The 24,505-nt window shown below is 42.5% G+C and overlaps 1 protein-coding gene across 3 annotated transcripts in view; it reads right to left on the bottom strand.

Moving 5' to 3' along the window:
• Nucleotides 1-8,007: 8,007 nt before the first annotated feature.
• Mthfs (methenyltetrahydrofolate synthetase) overlaps nt 8,008-24,505 on the bottom strand; it is a 28,595-nt gene continuing 12,097 nt past the window's right edge. For all 3 annotated transcript variants that reach the window (XM_055629717.1, XM_055629718.1, XM_055629719.1), the window contains one exon: nt 8,008-8,353. In XM_055629717.1, coding sequence (XP_055485692.1) covers nt 8,112-8,353 — 242 coding nt within the window. In that variant the 3' untranslated portion in view covers nt 8,008-8,111. The remainder of the gene's footprint in view (nt 8,354-24,505) is intronic.

Genomic DNA, 24,505 nt, shown 5'->3' with positions numbered 1-24,505 from the left:
ACATGTGATGTGTACCAGTGACAGAGATGGCTCTTGCAGGGTCCTTTCTTAAATGTGACACCCCAGAATAGAAAGCAGTGCAAGTAAAATCACAGTGCAATGCCAATCACAGAATAAGGAAAATCCCTTGAGAGAATGTACCTATAACCCAAGAGGGGGCCATGACACACATCCATACAGGTAGCCAGCATTTTCTTGAGAAGTCCCTAACAATAACTCTACTACAAATAAATTTAAAAAGAAAACCATGATCAGATTCTTTGAAGAAAGTGAATGTGCAGAAGGAGAAAGTGCTGTGACACTTCCCTTTCCCTCACCATGACTCCTTGCTACTACTCCAAACCAAAGAAAGGTTCCTGTCAACCAGAAATGTTTAACAAAAGAGGCACTTATCTCCTAGGGCAATCACAGATCCTGGTAGTTATCATATGGTCTGGAAGGAAGAGTTCCTGAGAGACGTGATTACAAGCATTTGTGAAGATGGCAGATTTCTGAAAGTTGTACCTTTCTGGAAAACCCAGCAAGAGCAGACCAAGCAACAGGTAATCTAGGAGCTAGGGACATGTGCAGCTTAGTGGGACAAACATGCAGCTAGTAAACTATTTAGCTACATAGGTCACCTCATGTGGAGACCATACTCAAGCCATCATTATGGAAGCTTGACCAAGAGGGCTGCCAGACTGAATGAGGGAGTTGGGAGGGGACTGTCTACAGGATGAACACTAATCAAGGCTCTGAGAGCTCAGCTAGAGAGTGGTACGGCATGCAGTCTCTGCAGAGCTTACCCTAAAAATCACAACACAGCTCTATGAAGATCAGCTAGCTGTGGTATGTAGAAGGCTCCAGTGGCCAGGTGACAGCAACAATGATTTAGGCTAGCTTTGCCCCTTTCCTACTAGAAACATGAGAACCAGAAGGAAAGCAAGAGACAGAAAAGTCAAACACTGAAAAAACCACACCTACCACCCAGTTGCTATGGAAAGGGATAGAGAAACAAATATCTAGATGGATGAGCATAACATTCTGATAAAAAATGTACCATAACTTTTAAATATCCCTTTTAAAGAAAATGGAAGGGTTTTTTGTTTTGTTTTGTTGTTTGTTGTTTTTTAAATCTGAAAGGTAATAATCAAAGAGGTAGTGTCTTAGGGTTTCTACTGGTGGAAAGAGACACCTTATAAAGGAAAACAGTTAAGTGGGGCTGGTTTACAAGCTCAGAAGTTTAGTTCATTATCATTATGGCAGGAAGCATGGTGGCATGCAGGCAGACATGGAGCTGGAGAGGAGCTGAGAGTTCTACATCTGGATCAGCAGGCAGCAGGAAGAGAGAGTGATCCTGGGCCTGGCTGGAGCTTCTGAGACTTCAAAGGACCCTCCAGTGACACACTTCCTCTAGAAAGGCCACACCTACTCCAGCAAGGCCAACCTCCTATAGAGTCACTCCCTATGGGGGCCATTTTCCTTCAAGCCACCACAGATAAGTTCACCCCAAAATATGGCCCTGGCAAGGGGGGGGGTCCCAAAGGTTTGAAGAATAGAGTTCTTATTTGTTCCTTCCTTGAAACTGAATGCAAACTCTGATCCTCATACCAGCACCTGAAGACCAAAGAATACATCTGTTTCAACTGCTTATCTGCTGAAAACTGCTGGCTACTCGCTTAGACCTTCTCCTTCCTACATAACTCTCTTGTTAACAGCCAGCTCCACCAACAAAATCCTCTGTACCTATAAACAACTGGCTTTGATTTTCATGGCTGGCAGAATTTTTTAAATTCAGTTTCTATTTTTTTATATTAATTAGTTTATTCACTTTGTATCCCCACTGTAGCCCCCTCCTTCATTCCCTCCCTCCCTCCCTCATCTCCTCCCAAGCCCCTCTCCAATGACAGGGGAGGTCCTGCTCCCCTTCTGACCCTAGCTTATCAAATCTCATCAGGACTGGCTGCATTGTCTTCCTCTATGGCCTGGCAAGGCTGTTCCTCCCTTCAGGATGAGGTAATCAAAGAGCCAGCTACTGAGTTCATGTCAGAGACAGTCCCTGTTTCCATTACTAGGAAACCCACTTGGATACTGAGTTGCCATGGGCTACATCTGTACAGGGGTTCTAGGTTACCTCCATGCATGGTCCTTGGTGTTGGGATCAGTAAGCAGGCACTTCTATGGCCAGCTCCAAGGGACCTGATAGACCGGTTATCAGGCATTTGTAAAGACACCCTGACCACCTGGAATTACCTGCGCATGCCCTTGATCACCCTATAAGAGAACTGGAACCCTCCCCCCTCTCTCTCCTCTTTCTCTTCTGCTCCCTGATTCTCTCTTCCTCTCTTCTCCTCTCTCTCTCTCTGCCTCATCTCTCTGCGACCCCTCTCCCCCCTTCCCCTAATAAACCTCCCACGTGGAACTGATCTCGTGGCGTGATTTGTGAACCCGAATGTAACCCGAGTGTAACCTTCCCATTCACACGTTTCCTAACACTTGGTTGGTTTATCAGTCTCAGAAAAGACCCCTGTGCCCAGATTTTTTAGTTCTGTTGCTTTCCTTGTGGAGCTCCTGTCCTCTCCAAGTCTTACTGTCTCTCCCATTCCTTCACAAGATTCCCTGCACTCTGCCCAAAGTTTGGTTATGAGTCATCAGCATCTGCTCTGTTACCCTGCTGGGTAGTCTTTCAGAGGCCCTCTGTGGTAGGCCCTGTTCCCTGTTTTCACCTTCTTCCAATGTCCATCCCGTTTGTCTTTCTGAGTGAGGATTACTCATCTTACCCAGGGTCCTCCTTCTTGCTTAGCTTCTTTAGGTGTACATATTTTTGTAGTTTTATCTTCTATGTCTAGTATCCACTTATAAGTGATTATATGCCGTGTGTGTCTTTCTGCCTTTGGGATACCTCACTCAGGATGATCTTTTCTAGATCATCCTGCAAATTTCATGATTTCCTTGTTTTTAATTGCTGAGTAGTATTCCATTGTGTAAATGTACCACAGTTTCTGTATCCATTCCTCAGCTGAGGGACATCTGGGTTGTTTCCAGGTTCTGGCTATTACGAATAAAGCTGCTATGAACATGGTTGAACAAATGTCCTTGTTGTGTACTTGAGCTTATTTTGGATATATGCCTAGGAGTGGTATAGGTGGATCTTGAGGAAATACTATTCCTAATTGTCTGCGAAAGTGGGCTGGCAGAATTTTTAAGCTGGACCACTCTCTCTCCATCTCTGACATTCACCTAGTTCCATATTAGTTAACACATCCTTGAATTGTAATTCCAAAGAAAGTATTTTTTTCTGTGATCAACCAAGCAGTCATTTACAGCATAGTCCTTGCATTTTCATTTGCTTTGAAAGCATACCTTTTAAGCATATCATGTTTTTAAAAAGCATATTGCTGACACATAAACACATTTTGTTCACTTGTACTGGGGCAATCTGTTGTTATAATAAATCAAAATGGTAAGTCTGCAAGCACATGTACATATATGGTAAACACACACACACACACACACACACACACACCAGCAATAGCTGGTGATTAGTGCAGTAACTCACAATGGTCAAAGTGGGGAGAATGAGTGTCAACGGAGTGCTCAGCCATCTTTTGTATATCACAACTGCTCCCCAGTGCCCAGGGACCATTGCAGAAGAGAAGAAAGATTTGAGAGCCAGAAGCCAAAGAGGACCAGAGTGAAACAGGGTCTTCCAGACATGACAGGACAGCTGACCTCATGTACTCAGAGCATCTGTATGAGATCATTTACACATAACTGCACAAGATCAAGCCAGTCAGCTTGGGAGAGAGCCTCCACCCCTGAGGAGCTCTGCATAGTTAGTGGCTTCTGGGGGAAGGAGAATCAGTTTTCTTTTTTGCTTGTTTTATTTTGATTTTTGATATTATAATTTCATTATGTTTCTCCTTTCCCTTTCTTCCCTCTAAACTTGTCCATATAACCCTTTCTGCCCTCCTTCAAATTCATGGCCTCTTTTTTCATTGTTATTACATACCCATATGCTTTTGGGTCCAAATAATGTTACCTGTATGTATGTTTGCAGGGGTGTGGCTTCTGGCAGATCAATGACTGAAGTGGGTAATCCCACACCTAGGAGCATATGGGCAGTACACATTGGAGTCATGGGGGTTGGAGGGTGGGGAGATAAGGTCTCACTGCTGGCTGAAAAGCTACTGACCTTTCATAGCTTCTGAGAGTCAGTTGTTTTTTTGTTTTGTTTTTTTTTTTCATGGTGTAAACCTTGGTAATCTGCCCACATATAGGGCAGGCCCCACACCTAACAGTAACTGAGCATTACAAATTAGAATCAATGGGTTTTAAAAGAAAGAGAGAGAACATGAAATTGTGTAGGTAGGGAATGTCATCAAAATATATTCATCATATGAAAGTCTCAAAGAATAAAAATATTATTTTAGAAAAAGATCTGGTGAAAAAAATGTTTAAAGACAGCTGCCCCACTGCTGGGTTTCTTGTTATAAATTTAGTGTGCTGCTGCTCACTAAATTTCCATGTACAGTCCTCTTGAAGAGACTACTGATTCCCTAGCTGTGGGGTTTTCTCCCAACAGGGAAACTCAGTCTGTTATCCTGGGGCGCACAGTTCTGTCTGAGAAAGTGGGAGGTGCACTCAGCAAGTCTCTGGGCCAAAGGCTGATTGCTCTGCTCTGGACCTGGAGAATGTGCACCTAGGTTGAGTTGGCGCCTGGGGGCACTGCTCTGGTCTGGAGGCTGGGTGCCTCACTCTGGACCAGAAGCTGTGTGTCTGTCTGGGATGGCGGCTGTAGGTACCGCTCTGGTCCAGACGCTGTGGGTGCAGCCCCCCTGAAGGATCAGGGATTCCCACAGTTTTGGCAGTCCAGCCAGGGACAACAGCTGTCTTGAGAAATTTTATGGGTAAGAGGAGATCCCCCCCTGCCTAACATAGACCACAGCTACTACTCAGGGCTATAAACCTGAGGTGAGCAGTGGCAACTCCGGAGAAACACTGGCCATACCAGTGTATGTTATGATCACATACCAGTGATCATAACCAAAAAGCAGAGAAGGACTCCTTCAGGAAAAATCATCTTCAGGCCAACGGGATACTCCCTACCTCAGGACTCCAGGAAGCACAGAAACTAACAGCCAAAACCTAAATCAGCCCAATGGGTAGATGTCAGCGTAAAGGCTCAACCAACAAAAGACAGAGCAATATGGCATCTCCAGAACCCAGACATCCAGGGGCGAACAGCCCTGAACAATGCAGCATAATAGAAAATCAAGAAGATGACCTTACATCTATGTTGATGAAGAGAATAATAGAAGAAACAGATAAAATACGTAAAGAATTAGAGGAAGATAAAACCAAACAGATCATGGCTATCCGTAAAGAAATGGAGGAAGATAAAGACAAGCAAATTAGGGCCATCCGTGAAGAAATACGGGAAGATGCAGCCAAACAGCTTGTGGCCTTCAGAGAAGAAATAATTAAATCACTAAAAGAAATCAAAGAGACAGAGTTGAAGGAACTAAAAGAAAAAGAGGAAAATACAAGCAGACAGGTGAAGGAAATCAACAAAACAACTCAAGACCTGAAGATAGAACTAGAAAAATTAAAGAAAACACAAATGGAGGAAATAATGGAGAGGAAAAATTTAGGGAAGAAAACAGGAACTACAGAGGTAAGCATAACCAACAGAATACAAGAAATGGAAGAAAGAATCTCAGGTGTAGAAGATACAATGGAAGAAATCGATGTATCTGTCAAAGAAAATGTTAAATCCAAAAAATTCCTGACACAGACCGTCCAAGAAATCCAAGACAATATGAAAAGACAAAACCTAAGAATAATAGGAATAGAGGAAAAAGAAGACTCCCTTCTTCAAGGCCCAGAAAATATTTTCAACAAAATCATTGAAGAAAATTTCCCCAAGTTAAAGGAGAAGCCAATAAGGATACATGAGGCCTACAGAACACCCAACAAATCTGACCAGAAAAGAAAATCCTCCCGCCACATAATAATCAAAACAGTAAGTATACAGAACAAAGAAAAAATACTAAAAGCTGCAAGGGAAAAAGGCCAAGTAACATATAATGGCAAACCCATTAGAATCACACCTGACTTTTCAACAGAAACTATGAAAGCCAGAAGGGCCTGGACAGATATCATGCAGACCCTAAGAGAACACAGATGTCAACCCAGGCTACTATACCCTGCAAAACTCTCAGTCCTCATAGACGGAGAAAACAAGATATTCAATGACAAAAACAAATTTCAACAATACCTACACACAAATCCTCTGACATAATCTGATTGGCCTGCTCGTTGATCACTTCCCCCTGAGGGGGGAGCAGCCTTACCAGACCACAGTAGAGGACAATGCAGCCACTTTTGATGAGAACTGATAGACTAAGATCAGAAAGAAGAGGAGAACCTCCCCTATCAGTGGACTTGGGGAGTGGCATGCATGCAGAAAGGGGAGGGAGGGTGGGATCGGCAGGGGAGGAGGGAGGGGCTTATGGGGGGATACAAAATGAATAAAGTGTAATTAATAAAAGAAAAAAGAAAAAAAAATGTTTAAAGACTCATTTATGTATTTAATATATATGTGGGTACTCTGTCTGCATGCATATCTGCATATCAGAAGACAGCACTGGACAGTCATGAGCTCCCATGTGGGTGATGGGAATTGAACTCAGGACCTTTGGAAGAGCAGTGAGTGCTCTTAACTACTGAGCCATTTCTTCAGTCCATAGTGAAAAAAAAAAAACAAAAAACAAAAACTTAAAAACACAATTTAAGACACAATTTTATCATATTACTATCTTTTATCCAGTCTATTTCAGTATTACCATACCCTTTTGGTATGTATGTTTTATGATAGTCATTTTATTGTTTAGAAGAACATTTGCTTTTAAGCATGAAAAGAAACATTTATGTGTGATAGATGCCCATGGAATTGATGATGACTCTTACAGGGTAAAAGGTCTAAAACTTCCTCAGGCATAGGAAGATGACTAAAAAATATGCAAAGGAGGAAATTAACAACAAGGGAAAAGATGCTAAAAGAAGGGAAGGAGGCACCTGACGAGGAATTTCTTCCACAGTGGAAGGTATCTAGCTGTTACAAAGTCTCCAAGATACTCCAATCAGGAGTGTCTACATTAGATTCATGTCTTATCAGATCATCCCTGAAATAAATTGGAGGCAAAAGAAGTTGAACATGAAGTCTGCCCACTTCGGCTGAGAAATGCTGAGGGTTGAAGAAAGTAGCATCAAGATGGCAGAAAGGGAGAGAACAGATGTAAAAGGCATCCCAGAGGCAATGCCAGCAGGAGCTGATGACAGGCTGCGGGTGGAACCAAGAAAACAATCATGTCCAGGAAGACCCCTGAGTGTCTTGTGATAACCGAATCCCCCCCTCTCCCAGCAAAAGTACCTCTCCCTGGCTGTGAGGCCATCTGGCAATGTCCAGCCAGCTTCCATTTCCAAATGGAACTGATGAACAAACAGAAACGATTCCTTATTATCAGATCTTAAAGTCCTAAGGGCCAGAGACCGATCAACTGAATCAAAGTACATAAACCACAAAAGCTTCTCATCTATTCACCACATGAAGCTACAAAGTGTCTCACACAAAATGTCAAGGTGAGTAAACGAAGCCATGATTAGGTGGTATAATAATGTTCTTGGGGATTATTTTATCTATACCAAGTACTGCCAAACCAATTAATAACAGATGAGTCTCCATATGCCACAGCAACCAGGCCTTTGAGAGAACATTAAGAAATAGAGCCCTCACTCACCCTTAATTTCTATGTTTCTCTAATACTCATAAATATTTAATTTAAACTGGAAATCAGAAAGGCCAACTTAGCATCTTAATACCAGGAAGCTCAGCTGAAGCCCATACAACTTGTGCCTCCATCTGAATTAATATTCTATCATTCACACTTCTGTTGATTTCTATAGATGACTTTATGTTAGATATTTCACATTTAACTAAAAAAAACAAAACAAAACAAAACAAAACACAGTCCATAGTCACTTTAATGTACCATTTTGGCTCATTTTTGACAAGAGGAAAATACACGTATTTTCTTCACAGTGGTACAAAGCAGTGAGTGTGGCTGTCATCATATGGCTTGAGATGTTGGGGAGTCTTCGTAAAGGACTTCATCTACCTTCATGTCGTGCTCGTCCACTGGGACCCGGGGACAGATCTGCTCTTTGAAAGCCAAAGCCAAGGTGTAGGGCCTCACTTCCTGATGCTGCACACAGCGCTTCAGGTAGGTGTCGTAATAGCCCTTGCCCCGCCCCAGCCGGTTGCCCTCTTTATCAAACCCCAGGCCTGGAAAGATGATGAGGTCAAGTCCACCTGTGGGAAACAGAAACGTATTTGGAATATCAATGGTTACTGCAAGATCACTTTAGGATGGCATGTGGCTTTTACTTCTAATAACAATCCCTTTTCTCATTTTTTTAAATACATAATCCTTTTTTAAATTATGAAAACATCAAGTTGAACAAAGAAGGAAATAATTTTTCAGCAACGTTGTTAGTCCTGCATCCATCCTTCAGCAGTTCTTTGGTGTGCCTCTATAGAAATGGCAGATTCCTGGCCTCATCCATGACAGCTAGAGGACTCTAGAGGGCACAGCCTCAGAACTTCCTTTAATTCTAGCATGTAGCAGATTCAACACACCTGTCCGGTTTGGGAGTCAGTACTCTGGGTTAATGACAGATGGAGGGATAGGAGAGAGTAGGGGAAAAACAGAAAGGATGGAGTTATTTTCACAGCTACTAAGTGTTCCATGCAATCTACTAGGCCCACTCCTCTTCCTTTCCCTCCCATTGACAGACAAGGGTAGGCTCAGGCTTTCAGCTTCGGTGTAGGCTAACCATTCAGACAGCACTGATGGCAAGGCATACCATGGCTGGAAGCCAAGGACTCTCCAGCAGAGGGCGCTAGGAGTTTTTCAGAATGCCAGCTAGATTGGCATTCTGAGCAGCTGCTGACTTTCTATGATGTGAACCCCACTTCCTGTTTCCGTCATGCACCTGTTCACCCTACTTGCCAACATCCAGGAAGAGCTCAGCTGCAGCCAGATTGAATCCTCTAAGCTTGCCTGTCTATTTCAAGAGGGGGTGCGGGGGGGGGAGAGGCAGTGCCACTAACCTTTCCTCTCTGTCCCTGTCCCATTCATTTATCTCTCTAGGAGTGGACAGTGTCCTGTATACTTGGACTCTGCTCCCCAGAGTCCTTTCTGTTTCCAGAGCAACTGACTTAAGTTCCTGTCTTTTAAACCTGCAACACACATACATTTTCTATGCTTTCTGCTTCTGCACAGTGTGAAAAAGGTGTGCCTACCTTCAGGAGATGACAATTCAGTTAAAATACAATTTTCCCACATGTGATAGCAGGCTAAGCAACATCTCTATCAATTGTCCCAAAACAACAGAGACAAGGGCTCTAGAGGCTCCGGCAGAGAGTAAGATACCTGGGCAACAAGACCAGGTCATGGGGTATTTTGACATGACTTGGATTTTTAAGAACATGCCCTGAGTCAGCTTATATCCTGGAAACCAGAAGAAGGGTGGCAGGAGTAGTACACTGAGGAAGGGCAGGCAGCCGTTTGTTTGCTGGGGAAGGAAGACTGGGGTAAAGGAGTAAGGGCAGATGGGCGTGCAGTTCTCTCCAGCACTAGCAGTGGGTGTACAAAATGGGAGGACAACGGCATGCAGGTTTCTCAGAAAACTCAAAGTAGAGCTACCATAAGATCTGGCAATCCTCCTAGGTGTTTACCCAAAACAATTAAAATCAGGATCTCAGCAGATCTTTACACTTTCATTTTCATTGTAGCCGAAAGGTAGAATAGCCTAAATGTCCATCAGAGTAGCAACTGTTCAAAACAAGTAAACAGAAAACAAAGACCATGGTACACACATGTGGTAAAGTATTAATCTGCCACAAAATAGAAAAAAATGATAATACATGGATGAACCATGAAGACACTATGTTAAATGAAAAATTTCATATAAACACATGCACTATATGATGCCACTTAGATTAGTTATTTAGAATAATAAAACTTTTATAAATAGAAAATAGAATGCCATTTGCCAGGGGCCAGAGACAGATACTATTTGATAAGTACAGCGTTTCAGCCATGATGGAAGGAAACGCTCTATATGCCACCGTGTTTATAGCCCAAATAAATGTAATCTGCAACTAAAATCTCAAGAGGTTACATCTCATATAGCATACTAGTTTACGTAATAAAAAATAAAATCTGAAAGCAAAGCAGCAAAATAGGATGGCAACAGAACAGCAGGGATATCCACCAGTGCCAACTCATAAGGAAAGAAGGCAGAATTTTGGAGCTGCCACATTTCTGCTGGTGGAGGAAGAGAATGGAGAGAAGAACCAGGCAAAGAAAGCCATTCTCAGCCCTCCAGCTGGAAACACGTTTGCTACTGCTCCTGATCCTCACTGTGCGTGGTCTGCTGCCCTCCCTGGAGTCTATCTTATAGAGCTGAGTGTATACATCTCTGTCGACTCAGCCGGACAGCAAATTTCCTTGTGGGCCATAATTTTTTCCAAGTCATCCTTCATGCTTGAATTTTAATAGACTTCGAGAGCACAAAGACCCTGAAAGATGAGTACATTATCTTTAGATGGATCAATCCTGGCATGACACCCCCTACTTTAATAACTTCAAGGTACATATATTTGGATTAAAGTAATAACATCATGGGACAAATCGAGTTGGTCTATCTTCACATGGCTGCTAGTTAGATGTGAAACTATAGCTCTAAAGCAGAAGTGGGAATGGCCTTTATACTGTTGGGTAACTATGGGATCTGAAACTGTCCTTCAGGGACCCTGGCATTCTACTTGAGATGCTGGCTTTGTAGTCCCTGCCCATAGGATTATGCCCAGGTAACTCCCTTCTACTATTTCTGGACTTGACTGTGGCCCCAGTTCCAGTGGTTACAAAGGCAGCCCTTTCTGGCATGTTCCCACTTCTGCTATCTGGTGAATCTGAGTGTTTTCCTGAACACATACTGCATTCCTTATTTGACTTCATCCATCTGTTGTTGCCTTTGAAGTTCTTCCTATGCCTTGCCACTATCTTTTCTTCTTTCTTCTATCCCTTCTTGAGATACACATGAACACATGTGCGTGAATATACACATACACTCACACACCACACACACACACACACACATACACACAGACCTACCTCTCTGGAAATCTTCACAATTCCATTAACACAACTTCTGGATGCCTCCTTTCCCTACATCTTGATTTAGCTGAAGAAATCAATGGGACAAGTAAATGGACAAGCTTCCCATGCCACACACACTTGAGTTTGACCCTAGACATACCCTCATCTACCACAAAGTCAAAACACAGTAGGAAAAACAGAAAGGCCTTCGTTCTTCACACACATTCTTCATGTGGCCCTATTTACAATCACCAAAGGCTCATTAACAGAGGATGGCATTAGCAGTGTCCCCCATAATTCTGAACCCTTTGTCCTCTTGCCTTATAGGCCCCACTGGAGTAGAATGTAACTAGGACAGCCAAAGAGCTCCACTCATCAGGATTGCAACAGGAACTTCAGGCAGAGGTCCCTGGGGGTCACTCAGTTCTTCTGTACAGCCAGTTTATTGTCTGTTTGTTCTTGTTGGGGGTGGGCAGGGTGGCTTCTTAGCTTTCTTGCATTCAAAACTGTAAAGCTATCCTTTGGAAAATGGTCCCAGCCTTATACCCTGTGTTTGTTCTCAATCTTTCTTTTTTCCATTATTTGCTATTGCTCTGACAAGGCAGCTGGTAAGGGGCAAGGACCACGCTATTTCCTGGCTGTGGGATCAAGGGCGAGCTACTTTCCAGTCTGTGCTTCAACATTATCACCTGCAAATCAGCTGATCACCTGCTGTCATGAACATTAAATTAGATAATGCTTATGAACTCTACAGTTAAGTACCATCTATGATGATCACACTTATTATGAGACTTCCTCAAATTAAAAAATATGAGGCACCATTTCTTAAAACAAGCTGGGAGAGAAAGTTTCTCTGGAGCTCCCAGTGACATGGCACAGGCCTACTTAATACACTCTTCCTTTAGAACTGACCCATGCATTCTTCCCTCTCCAGGGACCAGCCAAAAAGAGGGAGCAGAGAACTAGGAAAGTGAAGGTAAAGAACCAGAGTTAGGTGAGGTGAGTGTTGTTTTCTGTAAAGGGAAACATAATTTAGTCTATGAGACACCGTGGCCATAGGTCAGTTTTGTATTGTGAAAGCAGCAATAGGCAATATACACTTGGATAACTGGCTATGCTTACTTACTAAAACTGGTAAAGGGCCAGACTTGCCCCGCAGGCTATAGTTGCTACCCTGTCGTGGAATATCAAAAGCTTCTGAAACAAGAACAGAGAGGGAGTCAAAGGTGGAGAGGGTAAGAACAATATCTCTTACAGGTGGCAAAGAGGCAACAGCTGCAGGAAGGGACGTGGAGGGGATGGGAACAGGCAGAGCTAAGGACTCTTCATCAGCAAAAGGAATCCTGGGAAATAAGCTTTGGGAGAAAAATAAAAGGGGGTTTTATGCATTCTTCTACTTGCCCTAGTTCTGAGGATTTAGCTCAACTTTGGGAACATAATTTTCAGTAAGATAACAGCAGATGTGTCTGATGACACCCTGAATTCAGAATCCCAGGGCAGAGGTCTCCAGGATGGAACCACTTCAGCCACTGGACTCTCTCTGCCCTGACCCCGACTAAGTGGTGGAGCCCAAGAGCAACACACATCTTCCTGCTCTGAATTCAACAGGCTCAGTTCTTAGCACTCACCTCTCACTTTAATTCTTTTTATCTTGCATTTCTTGTTCACACTTTCCACACACTCTTCTTCAGGAACTTTATGAATATGATTTAGTGCAGTTACCCTTCTGCACCAGGGCCAGAATTCTCATCTTGTGATTCTTACCATTCCTCTAGAAAGTCCAACTGATTCTCCCACTTCCTAAACTGCAGACTTTTCCCTCGCTCTCCCCTGTTCAAAAGTATTCAGCTGGGAATGTAACTCAACTGCAGAATGTTTTACCCACTGTGCAAAGCCCTGTGCTTGATCTTCAACACTGCCTGAAAACAGGCATGGAGGACCATGCATGTATTCCTAGCCTATAATTCTAGCAGGAGGATCAGGAATTCAGTCATCCTTGGCTATATAGAATTCAAAGCCTTCCTGGGTTACATGAAACCCTGTCTCCAAAAACAACAATTACAAAACAAAACAAAACAAAATCTAAACAGTACATTTAGTGTATCACCTTTAACGATAACATCCAAGTTGTCTTTGTTGGCTATGCAAAGCCTCCTCTCCATTCCACTCCATTTCATTTCCCCTGTATTCCTGTGACATCAGTTACATTGATGGATCCATGTCTTATAAACCCACTTGTGATTTTTATGCCTGAATGTCTGTGTCCCATCCTTATAGCTACCTCATCTAATATAGCAATGGTCATATAGCAAGCCTCACTTAAGCTTCCATGTAGGTCTTTTGTCCAATCACTACACTGCAACCAGATTTTGCCTTGCGGTCCAGTAAGCAGTGGGAATCCTTTCTTCAAGGATACTTTATAGCTCAGCTCTTTCTAAAAAGAGAGAAAGAATGAGAGTGATGGGGTGAATGATGCAATGAGCAGCCTGTGGCCATATTGTATTACTTTGCATTCCTGACTATATCCAAGTACTCATCTGCTTAGCTCATCACAAGAGATACCTGACCCTGAACCACAGTGCAGGGTCAAGAAGAGCAGAATTCAGGAACCAGCATTTGTGCATGGTCCACCAATGCCCCACACTCTACTCTCCCCTAGGAATGAAGAGTGAGTAAAAGCCCAGCATCTATAGGCAGGTAGAAGGGTGCAGAATGATCTTCACTTCATACACACGAAAAACAACTCAAAAGCACTTTTACAGTCATTCAGTTCAAAGGGGGAGCTATCTTAGGAGGGTCAAGATTCAACATCTATACTGTTCCCACTGCTAACAGGTACAAGTGTGGCTGGGCAAAGGGATGGAAGAAACACAGCCACAGGCCATGGTCAGCGCAAAAGCACAACTTTCACCTCAAAGGGATAAGTTATTCTAAATTAGATCAAAAGCCAGGAACATGGATTCAGGTTATTCCCAATATCACGTTCCAGGACAGTAACAATTTTGTGAAGTTTTTATAGTTATAGAAAAAAAGAAAGTTGTAAATGAAGGCATTTTTCAAATACATGGTGGGACCATGAGAGGACCAGTAACAAAAAGGCAAGGAATCACAGTCATAGGCTTCAGGTGGTATCTGGTGGCATTCTCAGCCTTTTTTGGGTAGGGGCAAGCTAGTGGTCTGTTACTACATCGCAAAAGATTTCACCAGCTAATCACAAGGATGTTGAATATAACACAGAGCTGGGCAATGAATAGCTATTGAGGGGCTAAAGATAGCTCCTAATAATTTAGTTACAGATCTGCAGCATTCCAACTCTCCACAATTGCATACATTCTAAGCATTGTAGAATTCTTCACACAAGTGAGGCTTTTTTGTAGAGGACAGACTTCAGTCCACTCCATTTTAAGAAGAGATAGACTGTGCTGTGCAGGCTTCTAGACAGGCTGCCAGGTTGGAATCTCAGCACTACCATGTATTCACTAGGAAACATCAATCAAAACCACTTTCACCTAAAGCCTTGAATGAATAAGCACATTATGATGTAAAGTGTCCCTGAACTATTAATATCAAATGTCAACTTAAATGCTGCTCGCTACTCCTCAGGTCATACAACTGACTTCAGAGGCTCAGACATGTCCATCAAACAAGCTTCCACAACACAAAGAATCTGACATCCCACAATAAAACACAGGGCTAGGAACTCAGAACAGCTCTTGTGATAGACTCAGAAACCAATACTTTGAACTCATCACCGGTGTGTTTGAGCAGGCTGACATACGATGCTTACTCCTCACCTCCCCACAGTAAAACAATGTAAACACACGGGGGAATAAACAAAACCAATTATGTGTTACAATAAGACATAGGCAACTTCTGATGATACGTATAACTGGTTTTGAAAAGAATACATTTTTTTTCTGGGCCTGGAAGATAGTTTAATGGTTAAAGATGCTTGGCATCAAGCTACATGGTGGAGAGAGAGAACTGGCTCCCCCAAATTTTCCTGTGACTCCACAGGATGCAACACACACACATGTAATAAAAATTAAGAGGAAGAGAAACCTGTAAACCCACAAAGAATTAATCAACTAAATCACCTAATGGAAGCAGGTAATTAAAAAATTTTACATCATAAATAGATTTTTAGTCTGTCACAACATGCCCTGGCTATTGGGAATATTAGTGTAGAATCATACACATGTAAAAACCCCTGACTGCTCACTTTGGCACTGTTAATATAAACTTTTTGTTATTGTTTTTCAAGACAGGGTTTCTCTGTGTAGCTTTGGCTGTCCTGGACTTGCTTTGTAGACCAGGCTGGCCTCAAACCCACAGAGATCTGCTTGCCTCTGCTTCTCAACCCACAGAGATCTGCTTGCCTCTGCCTCCTGAGTGCCGGGATTACAGGCCTGAGCCACAGGGCCAGGCAATATAAAATCCTTGCTTTGATACAGGCACCAATATTTGCATCAGAATACAAAATCAACATTCATTACCAGAGGCCAACCACAAAACAGCAGGTAAGCTATATTCCTGGTTACAATGGGTCATTCTGCTGACACCACATATACCACAGCATGAGACAGTCTATCTATGCCTTACTTTCAAACCTGAGTATGAGTGTGAGGCTTTAATCCCATGAACACTATGTGTTTAAAATTAAATGAAAGAAGTAGTTACAAACATGGATTGGAATCCAGAGGGTACCCGCTAAGATTTTCAGGATACTGTATCCCTGAACAAAGAAGTAGACCTGGGGTATGTAGATGAGGAGTAGAAATAGAGGCCATTTTTTAAGAAAGAAAGCACCAGTGGCTGTAGCAGTTCAGAGGGTTGGGTGGGACAGCTCCCAGCTCAAAATCCCTGGGCCATTAGAATTATCACCCATTATGGGTCATTTACACAGCATCTGCCTTCTCCTGCTTTTGTACATTTGTCCCGTACATGTAGCCTTGATGGGAAGAATTTCTGCATTTCTGCCAAGTCATTTCTCTCATGTGAACCTTGATGCCTCTCTGTGCCCTAACTTTCTTCCATAGTCAATGGAGACAGGCATAGAAATTCTTCCGGGCAAATATGAAACATAGAAGAAATCTGCAGCACATATGGTACTAAATGCTCCATATTTCCCCACAGTAGCCTCCACCCTAGCCCAGGAGCCTAGAAATACCCAAGGCCACCAGTCAAACTAAGATGGCCTGTGAAGACAGTCACCTCGCTTTCTACCGTATCTGTGCATTACTGTGAGCCCATCTCAGGAAGGATGCACAGAAAACTAGCAGCCTCTGAGGTGAAGAATTGGGGAACACAGGGCCTGGGTGAGAAGGGGACCCTACGCTTTCATATTCCTTGTAAACTTTTATCACACTGTACACTGAACCAAAAATGTCAAAGTCTCTTAAATGACCTGTGTGAAGGCAAGTGTAGTGGAAAGTTTTGGTGTCTTTAAACTCAGTTGTGTTATGTAAATATGTTTTTGTTTTAATCCCAGGTGTGAAATACAGGATTGATCTAGACTGTCCACAGCAGCAAACTATTTGCTTTGTGTGGGCTCTGAGTTGCAGAGTTTAAATCTGCAACTGCAGACAGTTTAAATCTGAGGACTCTGGAGAAGAAACAAATGCCAGAGCTCAGAGAATGTTGAGGGGGCTGCGAGAAAGAAGGCTGCTGGTGATGCAGCATGAAGACAAGTTGGAGGTACCCTGAAATGAGGATTGGACTTGCCCCAAGGAACTCAGTGACCTAACCAGCAGGAAGGAGCTAAGGAAAACTACACCCCTCTCTTCCCCCTAACCTTCTTTCTCTCCTTTCAATATCCCAGTGTTGGGGTATTAGAAGGCACCAGAGTGGAGAAAGGAGAAGGAGATATAAAAAGCATAAAAAAATAGTTTAAAAAGGACTCTAGCAGGCAAGAGCCTAGAAGAAGGTCTAGCAATCAGTCAATTCTATTGGCTTTCAGATGGACCACTAGGTTTAGATCCCACAACAACCATGCGTAGCTAAGACACTTCTGAGTCACTGAAGCTCTCCTTAAAACCCAGCTGCTGCTCCTTTTGTTTTCCAGACAAGGTTTCTCTGTGCAGCCTTGGCTGTCCTGGACTTGCTTTGTAGACCAGGCTGGCCTTGGTCGAATTCAGAGATCTCCCTGCCTCTGCCTCCCTGAGTGCTGGGATCACAGGTGTGCACCACGGTGCCTGAAAGCCAGCTTCTTAAGATGGGACACATATTACAAACTTTACAGAATGACTAAGAAAATACATAAAGGAAGTATGTTAAAACCAGGTTAGGGGTTCAATAAGTAAAGGATTCTCTTATACTTACAGATATGAAAATACCTACTCTCTGTTGACTCTGAGTTTTTTTCATAAGAGTTTAGATTTTTGTCATCAGTACAAACCCTTTCCAAGAGCAAGCCTAGCTTTCTACTGCCACCTGCTGTCAGCTATAAATGTGCAGACAGGAGCCGTCCACAAGATGCTCTAGCGAGGAGCTTAGTGTGAACCACACACAGGCTGTCCCTCCCATTACACCTGTAATGGGATAGACAGGTTGTGTTTTCCATTACAGGTGTAAAAAGGGAAAGCATTCTGGTTACAAACCACCTTTCCTGTTAGAGGCTCCTCTGGGAAGTGTCTGCTTATAAGAAGTGCAGGAACAACAGAATCGATACATGAGGCTCACTTTCAGCTGTGCTGTCCACTTCACAGACATATCCTCACGTCATCTGGCCACGAACCTCACAAGACACTTTATCATCTGCTTTTTCCAAAGAGGAAAATCAAGACTCAAAGAGATGGTGTAATTTGATGAAGTCATGTAGCCAGAGATGCCGAGACTCCAGCATTGGGGAACATTGGGAGCTTCTGGCTAGAAGGTAAGGCAAAGAACATTCTACTAAATCTGCCATGGAAACAGGCTCAGTCACACTGAGTACAGCATCTACACGAGTCAGGCTTGAGCCACTGTGTGGACAGATGGCACACAAACTAGGAAGAGGAAAGAAGTTCAACAACGGGGCCAGTTACAGGATTGCTGGTGCTTAAGTAGTAACTGTAGGGGAGCACTGACCATCCACAGACCTGCAGGGAAAGGGAGGAGGGAGAGTACGCCTATGGTGACAGCAGAATGGCAGCTAGGAGGGCCGCTGGGCAGGAGTGTGGGTGCTGTACTGGGGTACAGAGTGTTAACTGTCCAGCTCACTTCACTCTTCATCTTCCCTTAGTCCCTAGTATGTCCACAAGGTCACCTCTGGTGAGCTTTTAGCAAGCGGAAAGTGAAAAAAGGCTGTGAGTCTACAGGAAGCTAACAAACTGATCCAGCAATATTTAAATGTGTTTATTATCAGTGGTTACTTCTGGGCATGGGTTATTTTTAGTTTTTACTTTATGTCTCATCTTTATGAGCAAACACTGCTAGATTTGTTTGTTTGTTTTATTTGAACATAAAATAACTGTCCCAGAGCTGCTATAACAGAATAGAGAGTAGAGATGATTCTGGCCCATAGCCACAGTAACAAAGAATAAAAATACAATGAAAGCTCGGTCTATGGTAATGGTAATGGAGCTATGGACAAGCCAAGAGAAGGAGGTGAAGGAGGAACCTTACTCCTTCCCACAGTGTGAGTGCTCTTAGGAGATACTACAGGATATATAAAGGGGTAGATTAACTAACAGTGAGACTCCATGATAGCGTTCTGACAAGATCATCAGCCATGATGGAGTGGGGCTTTGCAGTGGTGCAGCCACTTGGGGACCAGCCACTCTCCCGTCGGCAACCCCTCACCTACGACCTATAAACATGCACAATAAACATATCCATTGGCTTACCATGTTGGCCTAGGGTGGATTCCTCACTTTAGTTGTTGTTAGTGCTGCATCCGGGGTACACAGGTGCTTTTTCACACCTTCCCAGGAAACATTAACACAAAAACAGAGCACAGCTATTTTCCTTTTAGTAAGTGTACGTATGTAGGCATACTCTAAAGTGTTTCTCGTCTTCACAGAGAGACATACTTCAAAACATGTTATTTTTCTTAAGCACTTTAATTTTTTAATTATATCTTGACTGACACTTTATCTAGAATATATGTGTCAAATATTAATACAATAGGTAACAAAAACCTGACAGTATTTCATTACACACTATGACCATCATTGCTATCCCTGTAAACAACAATTTTAACTATATATGAAAGATAACAGATTAGGTGCCAAGAACCAACATGGGAAGAGATTAACCAATTCCATGTGGGTGTGGTACAGGTATGTGTGTTTGTGTGTGTATGTGTTTGTGTGTAGATGTGCATCAATACAGTCACACTGACTGTGTGTAGAAAAATATCAATATACTCACATCATGCATGTGTGTATGTATGTTTGTATGTGTGTGTATGTGTAGAAATGTACAGTCACAGCATGCCTGTGTATGTGTGTTTGGGTATGTGTGTGTATGTGCAGACATGCACCCATATAGGCACATGGAGGCCAGAGGAGGGCATCTAATGTTCTATCACTCTCAGCTTTGTTCCCTTGAAGCAGAGTCAGGCTCCAGGGATCCTCAGGTCTCCACATTCCCACAGCACAGGGATGGCAGGCCTGGCTTTGTGCTTGGGTGCTGGGTGTTTGAACTCATGTCCTTATGCTTATGCAGCAAGCATTCCTAACCACTGAGCCACCTCCCCAGCCCCCAATTCTTTAGCTTCATGGGTTTGCAACCCACAGCCAAATGTGGCTATAAAGTTTCACTGGAACCTAGCCATGCTTTACTTTGCTGATAAAATGGAAGAGTCAGTCCGTGAAACGGATGCAGTACCAGCCACTAAACCCCAGATGATTACTATCTGCTCCTTCTCACAGAAGGCTGTCAGCCCTTGTTTTCGGCATCTCCCTTAGGGCGTAAGGGCAGAGATAATCAGTTCTTCAGTTCACACTATCTTAGAGGATACTGACTACGATAAATATTATGGAAGGGAGAGATTAAAAATAATGTACAGAAGTAGTATTATCTTAACCCAAATGGCATTCCTAAGTGTTATTTTGGCACTAAGTTTGGGAGAGATTTGCTGCCATTTATAGTCAGATGGCACAAACAGGACAATAAAAGTGGGAAGAAGTAAAAGATTTTCCCATGCTTTTTCTCTAACCCAAGTAACCTTTGTCTATGTGATTTTCTAAAAAACAAAACACACACACACACACACACACACACACACACACACACACACACACAGAAGGTAGAAACTCTTCTGTTTTTCAGATGTACTTAGAATCTAAGCTAATGATTCTTACAACTTTAAGAATAACTTTTTCTGTGTGACACAATCAAGAAACAAATAGGAGAACTACCGAAAGACAAGTACCGTACAGCCCCGTGTGTTCATAGTCTAAAGCAGTCAAAGTCACAGAAACAGAAAAACCATGGTTGACTCATGACTGGAGTGGGAGAGTGGGCATCAGTCAGTGGGCAGTTTCAGGTCCCCAAATGGAAATTCTAAGAGACCTGTTGCACAACAACAGAAGCCTTACATTGCTGAACTTGGTATTTCAGTGGATTTTATACTACATCCTTCTTTACAATAATAAAGAGAAACAACTACGATAGGAGAGGTGGCAGAAGAAAGAGAAGGGCTCAGGGTCTGGCTGGGAGTGTGGTTCCCTGGCATGTGTGAAGCCACCAGCATCATTAATGAACTGATTAAAATGTGGCTTACTTTAGAGCGTGGTTCTCATCCTGTGGGTTGTGGCCCACAGGTTAGAAGATCTTTTTACAGGGGTCACCTAAAATCATTGGAAAACACAGAGAGTTAGATTATAATTCATAACAATAGCAAAATTACAGTCAGAAAATAGGAGCAATATAGTTTTATGGCTGGGGTAATCACAGCATAAGGTACTATATTAAAGGGTCACAGCACTAGGAAGGTTGAGAAACATTGCTCTAGAGTAATGAAGAGTGTCTTCCCAAGGTGCAGGGTAATTAATGGTGCCTTTGGAGCTTGCTGTTTATCTTACTTTGTGTATGATGAGCTTATTTTTATCATCTACAAATGAACCTACTCAGTTACAGTGCTGCCCATTTCCTCAGCCTCAAGAGTTTAGCAAAATGGAAACTGCTCGCTGGCTTCTATCACTTGTTTTACCCAAATGTTTAGCACATACTTGAAAGTCTGGCAGTCTCTGTGATTCAGCAAATATCTCTGCGGTTCAGCAAATGTAACTAAACTCACATTATATTTCTTTTGCTTGCTTTCCTCTTACATGTAAAGGAGGTCTCAGAGCTCACCTGTCATGAGCCGTGTGCCACCAGAACAAAATCCACTGCTGTAAACCTAAGATGAAGTAAGTCAGTGCTTTGACACAGTATCGCCTTGCTCTATATAACATCCTTTCCCATGAATTCCAGTGCTTTTTCTCCAGCTAGCCTGGTTATCTGCTTCAACACACCTTTTTCTGCTGAGTAAAAAGCTTCATCTTGAACTCTTAATGCATGCTAAAACCGGCTTGACAAGAAAGGGTAAGCAGAAAAAAAGTTTTTTTTTTTCCAAAGCTTTATGTTTTATCAGAAATTCAATGCAATCAAGCCAATAAATAGTTATTTTCAATAACTTGGTAAATATAATGTTAACCCCACCCAAGGAACTACAAAGAACATGGGACAGGTATGTACCAACAAGTACTAACAACTGAAAACACACCCAAGAAGTTGAGTGTAAGGAAACATCTAAACCGTACTAGGGATAGAGTTATGTAAGTGCCAAGGCAATAAACAGAAAGGAGACAACTCTACCCCACTGGCAAAGGGGTTAAGTCCCGGAAAGTGATATAAGACGTGGGTGCTGGAAGGATAGAACTTTCGATGACCGGGAAGAGGGAAAGCAACGGCCTGTGACATCAAAATAAGAAAAAGCATAGATTTGAGGAGGCTGTCATGTGATTGGGGACAGTGACGGCTGATTCTGGAAAACAAGGCAGGAGGGGCATACATATGGACCATGCTGAAAAGTGCCTCCAGTGGCTAGGAAAGAACCCCAAAGAACCCCATTAAATTTCACAGGCAGAACCAATGAAACCCTAGGCATCCTACCAGGGGAACATCACTGGGTAAGGGAGGCCAAACAGAATCTCCAAGGAAAATAAACTCTACTACAAGGTGGAGAAGGCAGTGTAAAGCATCTTTGGGACTACAGAAAAACTAAAATCTTTCCTGGCGTGTAAAAACACTACATTAACATAGTCTCACATAAGCAAACTCATTCTTTATGAAAATGTACTGTTAAACTACACAGCATTCCTGCATTCCCTGGACAGGCTTGAGAGACGGTACTCACTGGCTGATTACCGGTTTGTAAACAGACCCCAGTAACTTGTAGCTTCATGTATCCAACCAGACAACTGACTCCTTTAAAGGTCTCTTAAGACTTTAGAAGCAGAAGCTTAAAGGAGCTCCCCTGCAGGGAACTTGGGTATCAGCAGAGGCTCATCACATAACGAGAGAGAACCTTCCAGAGCCTAGCAATCACGTCTTATATTTCTTTACATGTTCTGAAAAGATGGAGTGGGCTAGTAAAAGATGAGGTATTTTTTAAAATAGATATTATCCTCTCTATGACTTTGTCTAAGCATAACTGTTATTTTTCCTGGTTTGTCTCTGGCCATAATGTAGAAGAAAAAGAACACAGTTGTCTATTACTCCATGTACTTATTTAAAGATAATAGATTATTTGATGGTATTTTTCAACATAGGTAGAACTAAATAGTTTGTATTATGTTGCTCCAGTGCAATGGATAAGGCTATGTTCAGAGAGAATATGGGAATTTTTCTACTGGTATTAGATAAGTACCGATGTGGGTGTCACACGAGTCAGATGAAACACAGAATGGTTTTCAAGAGTCATTTTCACACCCAGTAGTGACTTCATATTCAACCAGCTGTTTTCAGATAGTTCCACCTAATTATACAGTTGAAGAAGCTAGCATCTTATTCATCATGACTAAACTGCTGTCTGTATGCCCAAACAAATGGGAAAACATTTGCCTCTTTTTCCCTCCAAGGTGAGGCATATACATTTTCGTTCTCCATGATTTCGGTACCTACTTTTAATCGGACTCTGGAAATGAAGTCTTAGAAACAAAAGCACTTAGCTTAGAGAACTTGACTGCTCTCTGTGTGACTTTGATGAATCGTTTCCCACAGAGGCCCATTCTCTTACCAATAGGTAAAAAAAAAAAAAAAAAAAAAAGGTGCTTAGATGGGCTCCAGTTGTCGCCCCACTTCAATCATCCCCACTGTGCTATTAAATGACTAAGGGCCATATAAACATAGGGACCTTGGACAAACGTTAGACTAATGCATCTGTGGAACACTGACATCTGCTGGACTTTCAGAGAAGTGTGCATCTCATCTAAGAAACCGCCTTGAAAATCTAGTTTGCATACCTCATTTTGAAAACATATTTGCGTGTCCACACCACCACCTGTCTAACATGAACCATGAGGCACAGAAGTGATTGGCTACTAGTCTCTGTGTTAAAGAAAAAAGTCTTTAACATACATGAGATGTAACACAAAGCATAGCAAAGTGTTATGATACTAGGTAAAAGGCAAAGGTAGCTTTTAATGTAATTAAGGAGTTTTCTGAAGGAGGAAGCACTGTATCTAAGCCATAATGATGGTGAGGATTCCAGCAGAAGCTAGCCAGATGGTTCACAGCTGCAGTCCCAGCACCATGGAAGCTGATGTGGCAGGACTGTAAGCACAAGGACAGCCTGGGCAATATGGTAAGCTTAAGACTAGAGTAGACTCTATTTCCTGCTTCCCCAGAAGAAAGGTAAAAGGCTCCAGCAGTCGGGGAAAGAAAGTGACATCCAGTTAAGGAAAGCAGATGAACAAAGGCAGAAATCCTTCCCAAAACAGAAGGGGACAAATATATTAAACACCTCTTTTCTTCTTTCTTGCCATAGAATCTGGACTTATTTGTTGTGATGAAAACAACTTTCATGTGGCAGAGTAATGTTAAGTGGTTGAGGTAAGGTCACATTCGCAGGAATATTTAAAACAAGATAGATAGTGAGTAGGCTATCAGGAAAGAATTCAGTGTTTGTTGAGGGCATCAGAGATGAAGGCAGACTTTCATTTACTGACAAGGTCTACTTAAAAATCACCTTTTCCCTTGGTTTTCCAATAAAGAAAAATTTCTAACTCAATTTCCTTGAAAAAATACTACAATATATTATAACTAATTTATTAATGGATTTGCTTCTAATTCAACCTTCTTAAAATTCTGGGGCTTCTATGAATTGG

The sequence above is a fragment of the Psammomys obesus genome, unplaced genomic scaffold, assembly GCF_907164565.1.
Source record: "Psammomys obesus unplaced genomic scaffold, mPsaObe1.curated_primary_1811, whole genome shotgun sequence".
Taxonomy (NCBI): domain Eukaryota; kingdom Metazoa; phylum Chordata; class Mammalia; order Rodentia; family Muridae; genus Psammomys; species Psammomys obesus.
Note: the sequence above shows the minus strand (reverse complement) of the source record. Positions and strands in the feature narration are given on the sequence as shown.